Source organism: Halichoerus grypus, chromosome X (assembly GCF_964656455.1).
Source record: "Halichoerus grypus chromosome X, mHalGry1.hap1.1, whole genome shotgun sequence".
In the NCBI taxonomy this organism is placed as follows: Eukaryota; Metazoa; Chordata; class Mammalia; order Carnivora; family Phocidae; genus Halichoerus; species Halichoerus grypus.
In genome coordinates, this window is record NC_135727.1 from 86,363,470 (window position 1) to 86,380,043 (window position 16,574).

At 36.0% G+C, this 16,574-nt stretch overlaps 1 protein-coding gene across 6 annotated transcripts in view; it reads left to right on the forward strand.

The window, feature by feature from the left end:
• The window catches only part of FAM120C (family with sequence similarity 120 member C), a 106,639-nt gene that overhangs the window by 28,159 nt on the left and 61,906 nt on the right, over window positions 1-16,574 (forward strand). For all 6 annotated transcript variants that reach the window (XM_078064600.1, XM_078064601.1, XM_078064602.1 and 3 more), the window contains exons 4-7: window positions 561-689; window positions 14,643-14,745; window positions 15,287-15,363; window positions 15,808-16,088. In XM_078064600.1, coding sequence (XP_077920726.1) covers window positions 561-689; window positions 14,643-14,745; window positions 15,287-15,363; window positions 15,808-16,088 — 590 coding nt within the window. The remainder of the gene's footprint in view (window positions 1-560; window positions 690-14,642; window positions 14,746-15,286; window positions 15,364-15,807; window positions 16,089-16,574) is intronic.

Sequence of the window (16,574 nt, forward strand, 5' to 3'; positions counted from 1 at the left end):
TTTAAAATAAATTCTGGACCTCAAGTCATTTTACTCCCACATTCTTCGATATGCATCTCTAAAACATATAGGCATTTTCATGCATGAGCACAATGCCATTATTACTTTTAACAAAATTAATGATAATTTCTTGGTATCATTTTAATATCTAGTCCATTTTAGGATCTTCCTGATTGTCCCCAAAAGGCTTTTTTGTGGTTAGTTCAAATTAGGATCCAAACATGGTCCACAAATTAAAACCTTATCTTTAATAGCAAAAAATTGGAAGCAGCCAAATGGTCTTATGAAAGAAAACTGATGAATTATGACAATGTCATCAACTAGTGGCTCTCTCTGTAGTAGGATTTATAAATGATATGATGTTATCTTTCTTTATACTGTTTGATCTTTTCCAAGTGTTCTATACTGAGAATTACAGGGGAAAATATTTTCAAAAAAAGATTTTACCTATCTCTCAGTGCGTTTACTGAATTTGAATTCTCTTACACCTACCTCACTCTTTCTCTTAGTGATCCATCACCACTGATGTCAGTGTACCTTGCTTATCTTAAATCTTCTAGGTCCGAGCTCATCAGCTGGTTCTTCCTCCCTGTGATGTGGTGATCAAGGCTGTTTCGGAGTATGTTAGTTCCATCAAAGACCCCTCAAACCTGGATGTCGTTGGAAAGGATGTTTTCAAACAGTCTCAGGTGAGCTAGCCTTCTCCTTCCTAAGAGTCGCCAGTTTTCTTACCTTCACTAGTACCACCAGCAGACCTGATTTTTTTTGTCTGTGCTACCTACCTTCTCTCCTCGTAGCTGCTTGTTTTCTCTGTGCTTACAGACCAGAGCTCCGCAGTTTCCTTTGAAAACATTACTAGGCCTGGACTGAAAGGGTTCTTTAGCTTTTTCCCACTGATTATCAATGTTTTATAAGCTCATTCTGGAAAATTTAGAAAACAAAGTCACTTAAAATGTCATTACTCACAAACAGCTTGCTGTAGTTATCACTCTAGAATATGTCCTTCTACTCTTTTATTTACTTCAACGTATATTTTAATATAAAGAAGGTCTTGCTTAGTGGAGTTAATGGGTAATGAAAAAGACTACTTAAAGTTGGTCCACATAAAACAAAAATCAATACATCATTGTTAATAGTGAAAAATGGGCTCTACTGGGAATTTGTCTTGTGAAATAAAATTAAAAGTTAGGAAAATAAGTTAGTTTTATTTCTAATAATTTAATTTATACTTGCACTATGGGTTTTTCAGTTTATTTTTAAAATTAACATAAAGTAAAACTGACTTTTGTATATGTGTGTATATAGTTCTGTGAATTTTTAGCACATGTACAGATTATGTAACCACCATCACAATCAGGATCAGAACAGCTGAACCACCCCAGAAATCTCTCATGCTATCCCTTTGTAATCACACGCAAACATCGTTGTCTCTGGCAACTACCAGTCTGTTCTCTGTCACTACAGTTATATCGTTTAGAGAATAACATATGAATGGAATCATACAGTATGTAGTCTTTTAAGAATAGCATTTTTCATTCAACATAATGCCTTTGGGAATCTTCTAAGTTGTTTCATATTGCATCTATCAATAATTCATTCCTTTTTGTTGCCAAGTAGTATACATTGTGTGGATATACCACAGTATGTTTATTCTTTCACCCCTGGAAGATATTTGACTTGTTTCCAGTTTTTGGTGGTTTGAATAGAGTTGCTATAAACATTTGTGTACGGGGCTTTTTCTTATGAACATAAGTTTTCATTTCCTTGGTGTAAATACCTAGGAGTGGGATTTCTGGGTCATATGGTAAGTATATGTTTAACTTTAACTTTGTAAGACCCTGCCAAACCATTTTCCAGTGTGGCTGTTCCATTCCTCGCTAGCACTTGTTATTGTCAGTATTTTTTTATAGCCATTCTAAAAGGGGTATAGTGGTAGCTCTTCATAATTTTAATTTGCATTTCTCAAATGAGTAATGATGAACATTTTTTTCTTGTGCGTATTTGCCATTCATATACCCTCTTTGGTGAATAGTCTATTCATGAACAGTCTTTTGTCCATTTTTACTTGAGTTGTTTATTTACTCACTGTTGATTTTTGAGAGTTCTTTGTATATTCTTGCTTAAAGTCCTTTGTCAGATATCTGGTTTGTGCAAATATTTTCTCCCAGCCTATAGTTTATCTTTACATTCTTTTAACAGTGTCTTTTGCAAAGGAAAAGTTTTAAATTTTCATCTCTTATGGATCATGCTTTTGGTGTCATGTATAAAAATCCTTTGCCTAACTGCAGGCATGCTAATATTGTCCTGTTTTCTTGTAAAAATTATATACTTTTACATTTTACATTTAGAACAAATCATCCATTTTGAGTTCATTTTGTATAAAGTGTGTCAGGTATTTTGGTTTATATTTTGCATATTGATGTCCAGTTTTTCAACAGTTTGTTGAAAAGACTGTCTTCTCTCCATTGAATTGCTGTTTGTGTGGGTCTATTTCTGGACACTATTCTGTTCACTTGACCCATATGTCTATCTATGTGCAAATAGGACTCTGAATACTTTATGGTAAGTCAAAATAAGGTAGTGATCCCTACAATTTTCTTTTTCTTTTTCAAAATTATTTTGTCTGTTCTAGTTCCTTTGTCTCTCCATATATATACATTTTAGAATAATCTTTTCTATATCTACAAAAAATAATCCTGCTGGGATTTTAATGGGAATTCCTTATATTAAATATACAGTTGGACCTTTAACAACATAGGGGTTAGGGAAACCAACCCCCCCCCATGCAGTAAAAAATCCACATATAATTTTTAATTCCCCAAAAAACATAGCTACTAATAGCCTATTGTTGACTGAATGCATTACTGATAACATAAATTGTCGATTAACACATATTTTGTATGTTACATGTATTGTATACTGTATTCTTATAATCAAGTAAGCTAGAAAAAAGAAAATGTTATTAAGAAAATTACAAGGAAGAGAAAATACTTAAAGTACTGTATTGTATTTATGAAAAAAATTCACATATAAGTGGACCCACACAGCTCAAACCTAACACGTGTTGTTCAAGGGTCAACCGTATAGATGAATTTGAGTTTTCAAATCCAGTAATACAATATATCTCTCCATTTACTTAGTTCATCTTTGATTTTTTTCGTCAGCATTATATAGTTTTCAGCATACAACCCCATACATTTTTTCTTTTTTATTATTTTTTAAATTTAAATTCGATTAATTAACATATAATGTATTACTTGTTTCAGGGGTACAGGTCTGTGATTCATCAGTCTTATATAATACCCAGTGGTCATTACAACACATACCCTCCCCAATGTCCATTACCCCGTTACCCCATCCCCCACCCCATTCCCCTCCAGCAACCCACAGTTTGTTTCCCAAGATTAAAAGTCTCTTATGGTTTGTCTCCCTCTCTGGTTTTGTCTTGTTTCATTTTTAACTCATGATCCTCTGCCTTCTTTCTTCAATTCCACGAATCAGTAAGATCATATGATAATTGTCTTTCTCTGATTGACTTATTTCACTTAGCATAATACCCTCTAGTTCCATCCACGTCATTGCAAATGGCAAGATTTAAATTTTTTGATGGCTGCATAATATTCCATTGTATGTGTATGTGTGTGTGTGTATATATATGTATATACACACCACATCTTCTTTATCCATTCATCTGTTGATGAACATCTGGGCTCTTTCCATAGTTTGGCTATTGTGGACATTGCTGCTATAAACATTGGGGTGCACGTGCCCCTTCGGATCACTATATTTGTATCTTTGGGGTAAATACCCAGTAGTGCAATTGCTGGGCCATAGGGTAGCTCTATTTTCAACTTTTTGAGGAACCTCCATACTGTTTTCCAGAGTGGCTGCACCAGCTTGCATTCCCACCAACAGTGTAGGAGGGTTCCCTTTTCTCCGCATCCCCGCCAACATCTGTCGTTTCCTGACTTGTTAATTTTAGCCATTCTGACTGGTGTGAGGTGGTATCTCATTGAGGTTTTGATTTGGATTTCCCTGATGCTGAGCGATGTTGAGCACTTTTTCATGTGTCTGTTGGCCATTTGGATGTCTTCTTTGGAAAAATGTCTGTTCATTTCTTCTGCCCATTTCTTGATTGGATTATTTGTTCTTTGGGTGTTGAGTTTGATAAGTTCTTTATAGGTTTTGGATACTGGCCCTTTATCTGATATGTCATTTGCAAATATCTTCTCCCATTCTGTTGGTTGTCTTTTGGTTTTGTTGACTGTTTCCTTGCTGTGCAAAAGCTTTTTATCTTGATGAAGTCCCAATAGTTCATTTTTGCCTTTGTTTCCCTTGTCTTTGGAGATGTGTCCAGCAAGAAGTTGCTGCGGCTGAGGTCAAAGAGGTTGCTGCCTGTGTTCTCCTATAGGATTTTGATGGATTCCTCTCACATTGAGATCTTTCATCCATTTTGAATTTATTTTTGTGTATGGTATAAGCAAGTGGTCCGGTTTCATTCTTCTTTATGTTGCTGTCCAGTTTCCCCAACACCATTTGTGGAAGAGCCTATCTTTTTCCCATTGATATTCTTTCCTGCTTTGTCAAAGATTAGTTGACCATAGAGTTGAGGGTCCATTTCTGGGCTCTCTATTCTGTTCCATTGATCTAGGTGTCTGTTTTTATGTCAGTACCATACTGTCTTGATGACTACAGCTTTGTAATAGAGCTTGAAGTCCAGAATTGTGATGCTACCAGCTTTGGTTTTCTTTTTCAACATTCCTTTGGCTATTTGGGGTATTTTCTAATTCCATACAAATTTTAGGATTATTCCAGTTTTGTGTAAAAAGTTGTTGGTATTTTGATAGGGATTGCACTGAATGTGTAGATTGCTCTAGGTAGCATAGACATTTTAATGATGTTTATTCGTTAAATATATATATTTATATATATATAATATATTTGAACATATATATTTATGTTTGAAACTCTCAAACATATATATATATCCGTTAAATATATAAATATTTGCTAAATTCCAGTATGAGTTCTAGCAATTTTGGGGTGGAGTCTTTTGGGTTTTCCACATAGAGGATCATGTCATCTGCAAAGAATGAGAGTTTAACTTCTTTGCCAAATCGGATGTCTTTTATTTCTTTGTGTTGTCTGATTGCTGAGGCTAGGACAAGTCCCATACATTTTTTAACATTTATTTAAGTATTTTATATTTGAGGCCCCTTTTTAAAGGATATTGTTTTGTTCATTTCAATTTCTAATTGTTCACTGCTACTGTATAAAAATATGATTGATTTTTGTTTGTTGACCTTTTATCCTACAACCTTTCTAAACTCACAAGGAGTTTTTTGGTAGATTTCTTGGTATTTTCTGGGTAGATGATCATACTGTCTGTGAATAAGGACAGTTTTATTTCTTTTCTAGTTTGTATGCCTTTTTTTTTTCCTTACTGCACCATCTAGGATTTTCAAACAATGGTGAATAGGAGTGATGAGAGAGGATCTTGTTCCCAATCTTTGGGAAGAGCATTCAGTCAGCATTAAGAATTACATTAGCTATCAGTTTTGTAGATGTACATTATCAGGTTGAGGAAGTTATGTTCCTAGTTTACAAAGAGTTCTTATCATTAAAGGATGGTGTATTTTGTCAAATGTATTTTTTTACATCTGCTGATAGGATCATGTGCTTTTTCTTCTTAGTCCATTGATTTTTGAATATTGAACCATCTTTGCATTCCCAGGATGTGGTCAAGGTATATTCTTCCTTTTTTATATTATTGGATTTGAATTACTAGTATTTCATTGAACATTTTTTCATTTATTTTCTTGGGAAATATTGGTCTGTAGTTTTTTTTGTGCTGTCTTTGTCTGGTTTGGTATTAGGGTAATGCTGGACTCAAAATGAGTTGGCAAGTGTTCTGTTTTTATTTGGAAGAGATTGTGTAGAATTGGTTTTTCCTCTTTAATTGTTTGGTAGAATTTACCAGTGATTTCTTGCAGAGATTACTTTGAATTTATGCTGTTTAGAGTTTTCTAAGCTTCTTGAATATCTAAGTATGTCTTTCACTAAATTTGAGAAGTTTTCAAGATAGTTTTTTCAAATAGTTTTTCTGTTCCATCTTTTCCTTTCCTTCCATGAGTAGAATGACACCAGTGTTAGACCTTTTGGTATTATCCTGTAGATCCTTGAGTCTCTGTATTTTCCAATAAAATTATATTTTTTGTCAATGATTTTCACACTCGATAATTTCTTTTGATTTATCATCAATTTCATTGACTCTTTCCTTGATCATCTGTATTCTGTTCTAGAGCCCATCCAATGAGGTTTTTTAAAACTTTGGTTATGGTATTGTTTAGTTCTAAAATTTCCGTTTGGTTCTTTACATATTATCTTTTTTTGCAGAGACTTTCCATCTTTCTCTTTGTTTCACAAGTGTTCCCCTTACTTCCAAGCACTTTTATAAAGCTGCTTTAACGTCTTTGTCAGATAATTCCAGTGTGTTTGTCATCTCAGCATTGAGATTCTTGATCTTGTTTCAGTATAATAGGGAATGTTGACAGTTTTGTTTTAGGAGGCAATTGACCCGTTTAGGTTCAGACCACAAGTTCTTACCATCCTTCTGTGGGCTGTGGTTTCATTGTCAGTGCAATTTTCAAAGTCTTTGCAAACTTATTTGGCTCGATCCCATGTATATGCCACCCAGTCAGTATCCAGTCTGGGACTTGTTTGGTAGTATATCTCTTCAGTCTCAGAGTCTGTGGTCTGCTGTTTAGTGTTAGATCCACACATTCTGCTGCTCCCTCTCTGCCATCTCTTCAGTACTTCCTGGTTAATTGGGCCACCCTTTCTCAGTGTCTGGGTCCAAGCAGCGGAAGGATAGAAAGAGAGGAAAAGCATCAAAGGCTTACCCTACCCTACTGAGACCACTGCTTCTGTGATTGGAAAAGAAGGTTCCTGTTATTCCCCTGTTGCCACTGCTGCCACCATAGGTTTGTTTCAGGCTGGCACACATGATAACAGAAAAAAGGAAAAGAAAAAAAATTGCAGTGTTTCCATATACTTTCTTGAGTTTTCAAGAACCCCTTTCCCATTCTTCAAGCCAGAACTAAACTAAGGTTTCCCATGGCGCTCTCTGTCCACATCAATGTATGCTTCCAGATGTTAGGCTGTATTCTGTCCACACCAAGGGATACTGGAAGAAAAAGAAATGCTAAACTCACCCTTGATTCTGTGGTACTTTGAATTCTGGTCTTCTTCCCCAGTCCTCCTGCTACTGTTTACTTTTCAGAGTCTTCAAATAGCTGCTCCTCAGTTTTATAACTACCTTCCAGTGGGAATAAGGTAGTGTGTTTACTCCATCAACACTTCATTTTGGGAGCATAATTTTTCCTAACCAGTTATGTGATAGCACAGTCTAGCATCTATTACTTTACATCTAACTTTCTAGTGTAATTATAAAAAGGGTTGTTTTTCATAAAAAATGTACTTGAGGCTTTATTTTCTCAAAGGGCTTAGTTTCGTTCGATATTCAAATCATTGTTTTTCCAAGTGCCTTTCCTAACATCATCTTTCATAATTCTTTCTTCCACTTCCATAATTCTTTCTTCCAGACACTTCATTTTCCATGACTTCTAGCATGATGTACACAGTCCTCCATTATTTCCCTTGACTTAAGGAAATCCTAACCTTTATGATAGATTTTGCTCATTCACTTTGTTGATTTCCATTGTACGTTCAGCTGTTTGCATCAGACAATTAGGAAAACACTCACAAAGAAAGAAATTGACATAGTGGGTAGGGAAAGATGCTAGTGTTAAGTCGGAGATACTGTTTGGATAGAGAATAAACTTTCCTTCCCTTTTTTATTGTGGTAAAATATATATAACATAAAATTTACCATCTTAATCATTTTAAATGTATAGTTCAGTGGTATTAAATACATTCATAATGTTGTGTACCCATAACCATCATCTATCTCCTTAACTCTTCATCTTGTAAAACTGAAACTCTATACCCATTATATGATAACTTCCCATTTTCCCCTCCCTCCAGCCCTTGGCAAACACAATTCTATTTTCTTTCCCTATGACTTTTTAAAAGATTTTTATTTATTTATTTGACAGAGAGAGAGAACACAAGCAGAGAGAACAGCAGAGGGGGAGGGAGAAGCAGGCTCCCTGCTGAGCAGGGAGCCCAATGTGGGGCTCGATCCCAGGACCCTGAGATCATGACCTGAGCTGAAGGCAGATGCTCAACGGACTGAGCCACCCAGGCACCCCTCTTTCCCTATGATTTTGACCACTTTAGGTACCTCATCTAAATGGAATTATACAGTATTTGTCTTTCTGTGACTGACTTATTTAACTTAGCATAATGCCCTCAAGGTTCATCCTTGTTGTAGCATGTGCCAGAATTTCTTTCCTTTTTAAAACCAAATAATATTCCATCATATGTTGACAGAGGAAAAATTTTAAAAGTGTTCATCTGAGTGGTGAATATTTTTAACGTTACAGCTTTTGCTTGCCTTTATAGCTTTATGATCTTTGGACTCTGGATAATGACTATTCTTAATAACAAAGATCCCCCTTTTCACTAAACAATAAGAACAAAAAATTTTAAAAATAGGGTCTTTGCTATGAAATCCACCCTAAGTGTTTTATAGTGTTTCCTAGGCACCTTTGTATGTATGTTTTGATGTGGTAGTGATCTCAGTGTAAAAATTTTTAACCTGCTTTTTTCACTTAACATTACGTCTTAAACCAGTTCTCATTGTTGTTGTATAATTTTCATAAACATCATTTTTAGCAGTTGTAGAATTATGAGAGCTCTTCTAAACAAACATACAAAAACTGCTAGGTAATAACATCAAAGGGCAGTGTTCTACTCTGCTACCTATGGCCTCTGGGGATCTATAAAAGAAAAGGGTAGGACATTATTAAATATCATATATTAAATACTGAATATACTTCCACAGACAAGGTCCTATGCTAGACACTAAAATATAAATGTGAATAAACCCTTCTCTGTTCTTGGAGAACTTTAGGTTAAATGGGAGGCAGAAGCAAATAAGCACAACAAAGAAAAACCACAATAAATGTGTCACAGAAGGGAAGGTTTCATAGAAGTCATAACCTTCAAGGAAGAGTAGATGTTTGTCAGGGCACAGAACACTGGTACATTGAGGGAAGTACACATAACTCAGTATTTCAGGGGATTAGGTCATAGATCTTTACTCACTGATGTTAAATAGTTTACAAGTTAAGTGCAGAAAGCAAGTTGAAAAACAGTATAATAATATGATTCCATATATATGACAAAAGCAAAACCATATTGGTATACATACATAATGTGTATATGACAGGACATAGATCAAATTGATAACACTGGTCCCTTCTGTGGAGGGGAATAAGTACAGAGCTATAGATATTAAGGGAGACTGTGTATGCCTTATATCTTTTAGGAGATTGTTAGGTGTGTAATTAAATATAATATGGAAATAATAGTGAATATATAACTAATGGAACCTTGATACAGTGGAATATTATTTAACCAATAAGTCAGTAATTTGCATATATTCTTGAGATTTGGAATACTTGTTCAGTCAATTATATACTTAATAGATTTTTGAAAAAGCAGAGTGATTTTATTTCTAAGTGAGGCTGGAGGACCTTGTGATCTTGATTTCTCTGTTTGTGTGCCTGAATGTATACAAATAAAGACATCTGGAATGCTATATAGATCCCAGACAGTTAACAATTACAGGTTGTGAGAGAAAAGATTATAAATGTTTAAAATTTTACTTTTTTGGATTACATATTTTAATAATTTTTTATATATTTCTATAAGAAATGTTTCTTGCAGTTAGATGATTTTTTTGTATAAAGTACTCATCATTGGGGCTGTATGGTGAATTGGGCACTCTCATGCATTGATGATGAGAATATAACTTGAGACATCGGTTTTGGAAAGAGATTTACTGTCATGTGTCAGAAGTCCATGAATTTTAGACTTAAAGAAACCTGCAGATTGAAAGCAAGGGGATGGAGAACCATCTATCACGCTAATGGACATCAAAAGAAAGCCGGAGTAGCTATATTCTATCAGACAAACTAGGTTTTAAAACAAAGACTAACAAGAGATGAAGAAGGGCATTATATCATAATTAAGGGGTCTATTCATCAAGAAGATCTACCAATTATAAATATTTATGCCCCCAACATGGGAGCACCAAATATACAAATCAATTAATAATAAACAGAAACCCATTGACAATAATACAGTAATAGCAGGAGACTTTAACACCCCACTTACAGCAATGGACAGATCATCTAAGCAGAAAAATCAACAAGGAAACGATGGCTTTGAATGACACCCTGGACCAGATGGACTTAACAGATACATTCAGAACATTTCATCCTAAAGCAGCAGAATACACATTCCTTTCGAGTGCACATGGAACATTCTCCAGAATGATTCACATACTGGGTCAAAAATCAGCCCTCAATAAGTACAAAAAGACTGAGATCATAACATGCATGTTTTTAGACCACAACATTATGAAACTTGAAGTCAACCACAAGAAAAAATTTGGAAAGACAGCAAATACAAGGAGGTTAAAGAACATCCTACTGAAGAATGAATGGGTTAACCAGGAATTAAAGAAGAAATTTAAAAATACATGGAAGCAAATTAAAACGGAAACAGGACAGTCCAAAACCTTTGGGATGCAGCAAAGGCAGTATTAAGAGGGAAGTAATGGCTATACAGTCCTACCTCAAGAAGCAAGAAAAGTCTCAAATACACAACCTAACCTTACACCTAAAGGAACTGGAGAAAGAACAGCAAATAAAGCCTGAATTCAGGAGAAGAAGGGAAATAATAAAGACTAGAGCAGAAATAACTATATAGAAACCAAAACAAAACAAAACAAAAAACCCATAGAACGGATTAACAAAACTAAGAGCTAGTTCTCTGGAAGAATTAACAAAATTGATAAACCCCTAGCCAGACTTATCAAAAAGAAAAGAGAAAGGACACAAGTAGATAAAATAATGATTGAAAGAGGAGAGATCACAACCAACACCACAGAAACACAGTTATAAAACAGACATATAGATCAGTGGAACAGAATAGAAAACCCAGAAATGGACCCTCAACTCTATGGTCAGCTAATCTTTGACAAAGCAGAAAAGAATATCCAATGGAAAAAAGACAGTCTCTTCAACAAATGGTGTTGGGAAAACTGGATAGCAACATACACGAGTATGAAACTGGATCACTTTCTTACACCATACACAAAAATAAATTCAAAATGGATGAAAGACCTCAGTGTGAGACAGGAATCCATCAAAATCCTAGAGAACACAGGCAGAAACCTCTTTGACCTCAGCAGAGGCAACTTCTTCCTAGACACATCTCCAGAAGCAAGGGAAACAAAAGCAAAAATGAACTATTGGGACTTATTCAAGATAAAAACTTCTGCACAGTGAAGGAAACAACCAACAAAACTAAAAGGCAACCTATGGAATAGGAGAAGATATTTGCCAACGACATATCTGATAAAGGGTTAGTATCCAATGAGATACTAATGAGAACTTATTAAACTCAACACCCCCCAAAGAAAATAATCCAGTTAAGAAATGGGAAGAAGACATGTATAGACACTTTTTCAAAGAAGGCATCCAGATGGCCAACAGACACAAGAAAAGATGCTCAACATCACTCATCATCAGGGAAATACAAATCAAAACCACAGTGAGATACCACCTGACACCTGTCAAAATGGCTAAAATTAACAACACAATAAACAACAGGTGTTGGTGAGGATGTGGAGAAGGGGGAACCCTCTTGCACTATTGGTGGGAATGCAAACTGGTCCAGCTACTACTCTGGAGAACAGTTTGGAGGTTCCTCAAAAACTTAAAAATAGAACTACCCTGCCATCCAGCAATTGCACTACTAGGTATTTACCCAAAGAATACAAAAGTACAGATTCAAAGGGGTACATGCTGTTTATAGCAGCATTATCAACAGTAGCCAAACTATAGAAAGAGCCCAAATGTCTTTAGGCTGATGAATGGATAAAGAAGATGTGATGTATGTATGTATATACACACACACACACACTAGAATATTACTCAGCCATCAAAAAGAATGAAATCTTGCCATTTGTGACAAAGTGGATAGAACTAGATTGTATTATGCTAAGTGAAATGTCAGTCAGAGAAAGACAATTACCATATGATCTCACTCATATGTGGAATTTAAGAAAAAAACAGGATCATTGGGGAAGGGGGAAAAGAAAACGGAGAGAGGAAAACAAGCCATGAGACTTTTTAAAAAAGATAGAATTTATTTATTTATTTTAGAGAGTGAGTGAGTGGGGGGAGGGCAGATGGGGAAGGAGAGGGACAAACAGACTCCCCATTGAGTGTGGAGCCCAGTGTGGGGCTTGATCTCATGACCCCGAGATTATGACCTTAGCCAAAGCCAAGAGTCAGATGCTCAACTGACTGAGCCACCCAGGTGCTCCTAAACCATAAGGGACTCTTAACTGTAGAGAACAAACTGGGGGTTGATGGAGTGAGGCATGTGGGGGATGGGCTAGATGGGTATGGGTATTAAAGAGGGCACTTTTGGGGCACCTGGGTGGCTCCGTCGTTAAGTGTCTGCCTTCGGCTCAGGTCATGATACCAGGGTCCTGGGATCGAGCCCTGCATCAGGCTCCCTCCTCCGTGGGAAGCCTGCTTCTCCCTCTACCACTCCCCCTGCTTGTGTTCCCTCTCTCTCTGTGTCTCTCTCTGTCAAATAAATAAATAAAGGCTTTTTAAAAAAATAAAGAGGGCACTTTTGATGAGCACTGGGTGTTGTATGTAAGTGATGAATCACTGAATTCTCTAGAAACCAATGTTGCATGGTATGTTAACTAACTAAAATTTAAATTTAAAAAATGTGTCTATGAAAATGACCATGTCCTTTGACCTAATATTTCCACTTCTAAGAATATTCCCTATGAAATAATCCAAGAAAGTTATATAAAATTATGCTTATCAAAGCATTTTTATAATGATAAAGTAGAAATGACTTTAATAGTTTATATTCCATTTGATGAAATATTAGGAAGTTCCTAAAATTATATTTAATAGGACTTTAAAATTACATTGGAGAAGGTTTGATAAGGAAAAGCTCCTTTTCAGTCAGCCCTAACCCCTCAGAGATGACCAGTATTTTTACTTCTTTTGCCATAGATTAGTTTTGCTTCTACTTGAACTTTATATGTACTCTTTTGTGTCTCTCTTCTTTCACTCAGTATAAGGTGTTTGAGGTTTATCTATGTTGCGCTTTGTTCTTTTTATAACTGTATAGTATTCCATTGTAGGAATCGACCACAATTTACCCGTTCTTCTCTTGGTATACATTGGAGTTATTTGAGTTTGGGGCTATTATGAATAAAGTTGTTGTTAGCATTCTCATTCCTATCTTTTTGTGGACATATGTACTCATTTCTCCTGGGTAAATACTTGGAAGTAGGATTGCTGTGCCTTATGGTAAATATATGTTTAACTTTATAAGAAACTGCCAATCTGTTTCCCAAATTATACCAATATACACTCCCACCAGCAATGCACTGCAGTTCCAGTTATTCCATATCCTTACCAGTACCTGATGCTCATAATCTTTAATTTTAACCATTCTGGTGGATATATAGCGATGACACATTGTGGTTTTTGTATATGTTTAAGTGCTTTTTATTTTAGTGTTCATACCTTTTGAACCAATGATTCCACTTTGGGGACATTTTCCTAGGAACATAATCTGCAATCCAGAAAAAATTTATATGTACATACATGTTCTTTGCTGCATAACTTATAATAGCCGAATGTGAGAAATATCCTAAGTATCAAGTATTAGGCAAGTAGTTACATTTATGCTTAAGAAATATGGTCATTCAAAATTATAATACAAGAAGGATATGAAATTATATAGTATCAACTATAGAAAATATGTATATTAAAATAGACCGTATGTCAACAAAAGTTTATTTTAAAATACTGGAAGAAGGGGCTTCTGAGTGGCTTAGTCGGTTAAGTGTCTGACTCTTGATTTCAGCTCAGGTCATGATCTCAGGGTCTTGGGATTGAGCTCCGTGTCAGGCTCCCTGCTCAGTATGGAATCTGCTTGAGGATTCTCTCTCTCCTTCTGCCCCTCACCCTACTCACATGCTTGTGCTCTCTCTCTCTCTTTCCCCCGCTCTCTCTCTCAAATAAATAAATAAATAAATCTTTTTTAAAAATTTAAAAAATAAAATAAAATACTGGAAGAAAACAGACCAAAATATCTTCGGGTGATGGTAATATGTAATTTTTCCCCATCCTTATCTATTCTTTCTAATGATCATATGACCATTTTAGAATAGCACAAAATGTAAGTAAACTTTATTTATTTATTATTTTTAAGTTTTGTTTTTTTTTTACATTTTATAATGCTTTCTCTCTACCTAATCTTTTCTGCGACATGAAAAATTGCTCTCTTGGGTTTCTTAAAATATGTTATTTCTCCTACTGTTTTGACTCTTCAATTATAAATTGCATGCAAAATACACTCTCATGTTGTTTCTTCTCCTGAACATCTGATGTTCCAATGTCCAGTCCAGGACAGAAGATAAAATAGAGCGATTCAAGAAAGCAGTTGAATACTATTCAGTCACAACCAAACTCTCTTCGCTGCCAGTGGGTCCCTCCTCCTTTCTAGGTAAGGATTCCATCTGATGCAGAGCTCCTCTATCCAAAGGGGAAACCCAGTCCCTCATGGGAACTCCTGGGCCAGAGTGAAATGACTTGTTGTATTGCACTCTTGTAGAAGTCATTCCTGTTTGGTGGATACACTCTTTTTGATTTTCATGTCAGAAGAGTGGTTTCAAACTTGTAGGTGGGGTCCAATGCCATTTCCTTAGCTTGGGCTTCTTCTGGCACTAACCTCCATTACAGCCTGGTGTATGTAAAATAGCCCTGTCTCTGGGTTCAGGCCTGAGTTTGAATTCCACCTCTGCTGCTTAATAGCTGTGTGATCTTAACTAGTCACATATGCATGTATGTTATGTGGCTTATGATACCTATTTTATACGATTTTTTAAAAAATAATTTCTGTAAGGTTCTTGGCATGGCACATAGCTGGTGCTCAATAAATTATAACTTATCTATTAATAATTTTTCAAGCAATGTGGGGTTAGCAGAATGTAATATGGTAGAATTATTTGGATTGACTAAAGTATAGCCCTTTCTCTTGGCTTCAGGTTTTCGGAATAATCGGCTTGGAAATCCTCCCCTTCCACGAAATCAGATGGGCACTATTTCTACTGGAAAGCCAATGGTAATATCTTTCAAGAGTCCCAAGACCATGTGTTAGCATTAGACTCAGGTTGCTTCCTGATTTTTATACTCTTGAGTTAAGAAGTTAAGGTAATTCAATGTTATCAGAATATCAAGGCTGTATATACCTATGTCACATTCTCAACTCGAGGCTGGCAGACTATGTAAAGAAAACATCCACATTAGTAACCACTAGGGCATTGTGAAGGTAGATTAGCTAATGTTGGAGAGTGGTTCTAGGAGACATGGATTGGTTCATTGTCCTGCCTCTGGAGGATTCTGTCCATATATCACTGTTAGAATAATTTCTTATTATTCTCAGTAGGTTCTTTATATCCCAACAATCCCTGCTGCTGGCATTACCCACTGTGTCACAACTTCTGAGGGAACCATTTTGGAGCCTATTCAAATGTTAAATAGCTTTTCTGTCTGTTTTATCCTTTAGTTTTCTCACCATGTGCCCCAGAAAATGAAATATCCACCACCATTCCCAATGGGACCCAACGCCTCTCTTCTCTTCTCTCCCCATGCTTTGGGGGAACCCCATGCTTTTTCTGAGGATCCCATGCTGCAGGACAGCCCCTTTGCCAATTGGGCTGTCTCTTATGACTCCTCTGCATCCCAGTTTCCCAATTACCTGACTTCCAAAGCCTCACCTCCTTTGGGACCAGACTCTTCTCACTCCTCTTCCTCTGATGGTGAGGAACCAAATGGAACCAGCTCTGAGTAAGTATCTGAATAGGCACTCAAGGGAACAGACTTCTGGTGCATCTGTATTTTTTTTGCTGGTAACCTTGGTTGGGTGTGGGGAAGTATATGTTTCTGGCTTTTCTCTGTAGCTCTTTACTCTTAAATGAAGTAGGAAAACTCTATGCTTAACTATTTCATACTCATATGGATTCTGTACAGGTGGTAATTTTCAGATTCCCAGACCCCTGAAGTAAAAGGATGCATAGCAGCTGGTTAGGGAAGCCCTAGGTATGGGTGTGCTACATTTCATGGCTGTCATTTCTCAATTTTTGAGAGGGATGGATTGAATGTAGAAAAAAATGAAAAGAATTTATAGAGTTGAAGTATTAGAACAGTTGAGTAGGCAGTTATATTGCTTAAGACAGGGTTCTGAGGATTAAAACAGTGGTATTTTATACTAGCTTATTTGTTCTTAGATTATTTCTCCAAGCAGATTCATCCTGGGAAACAGAGCTACTTTGA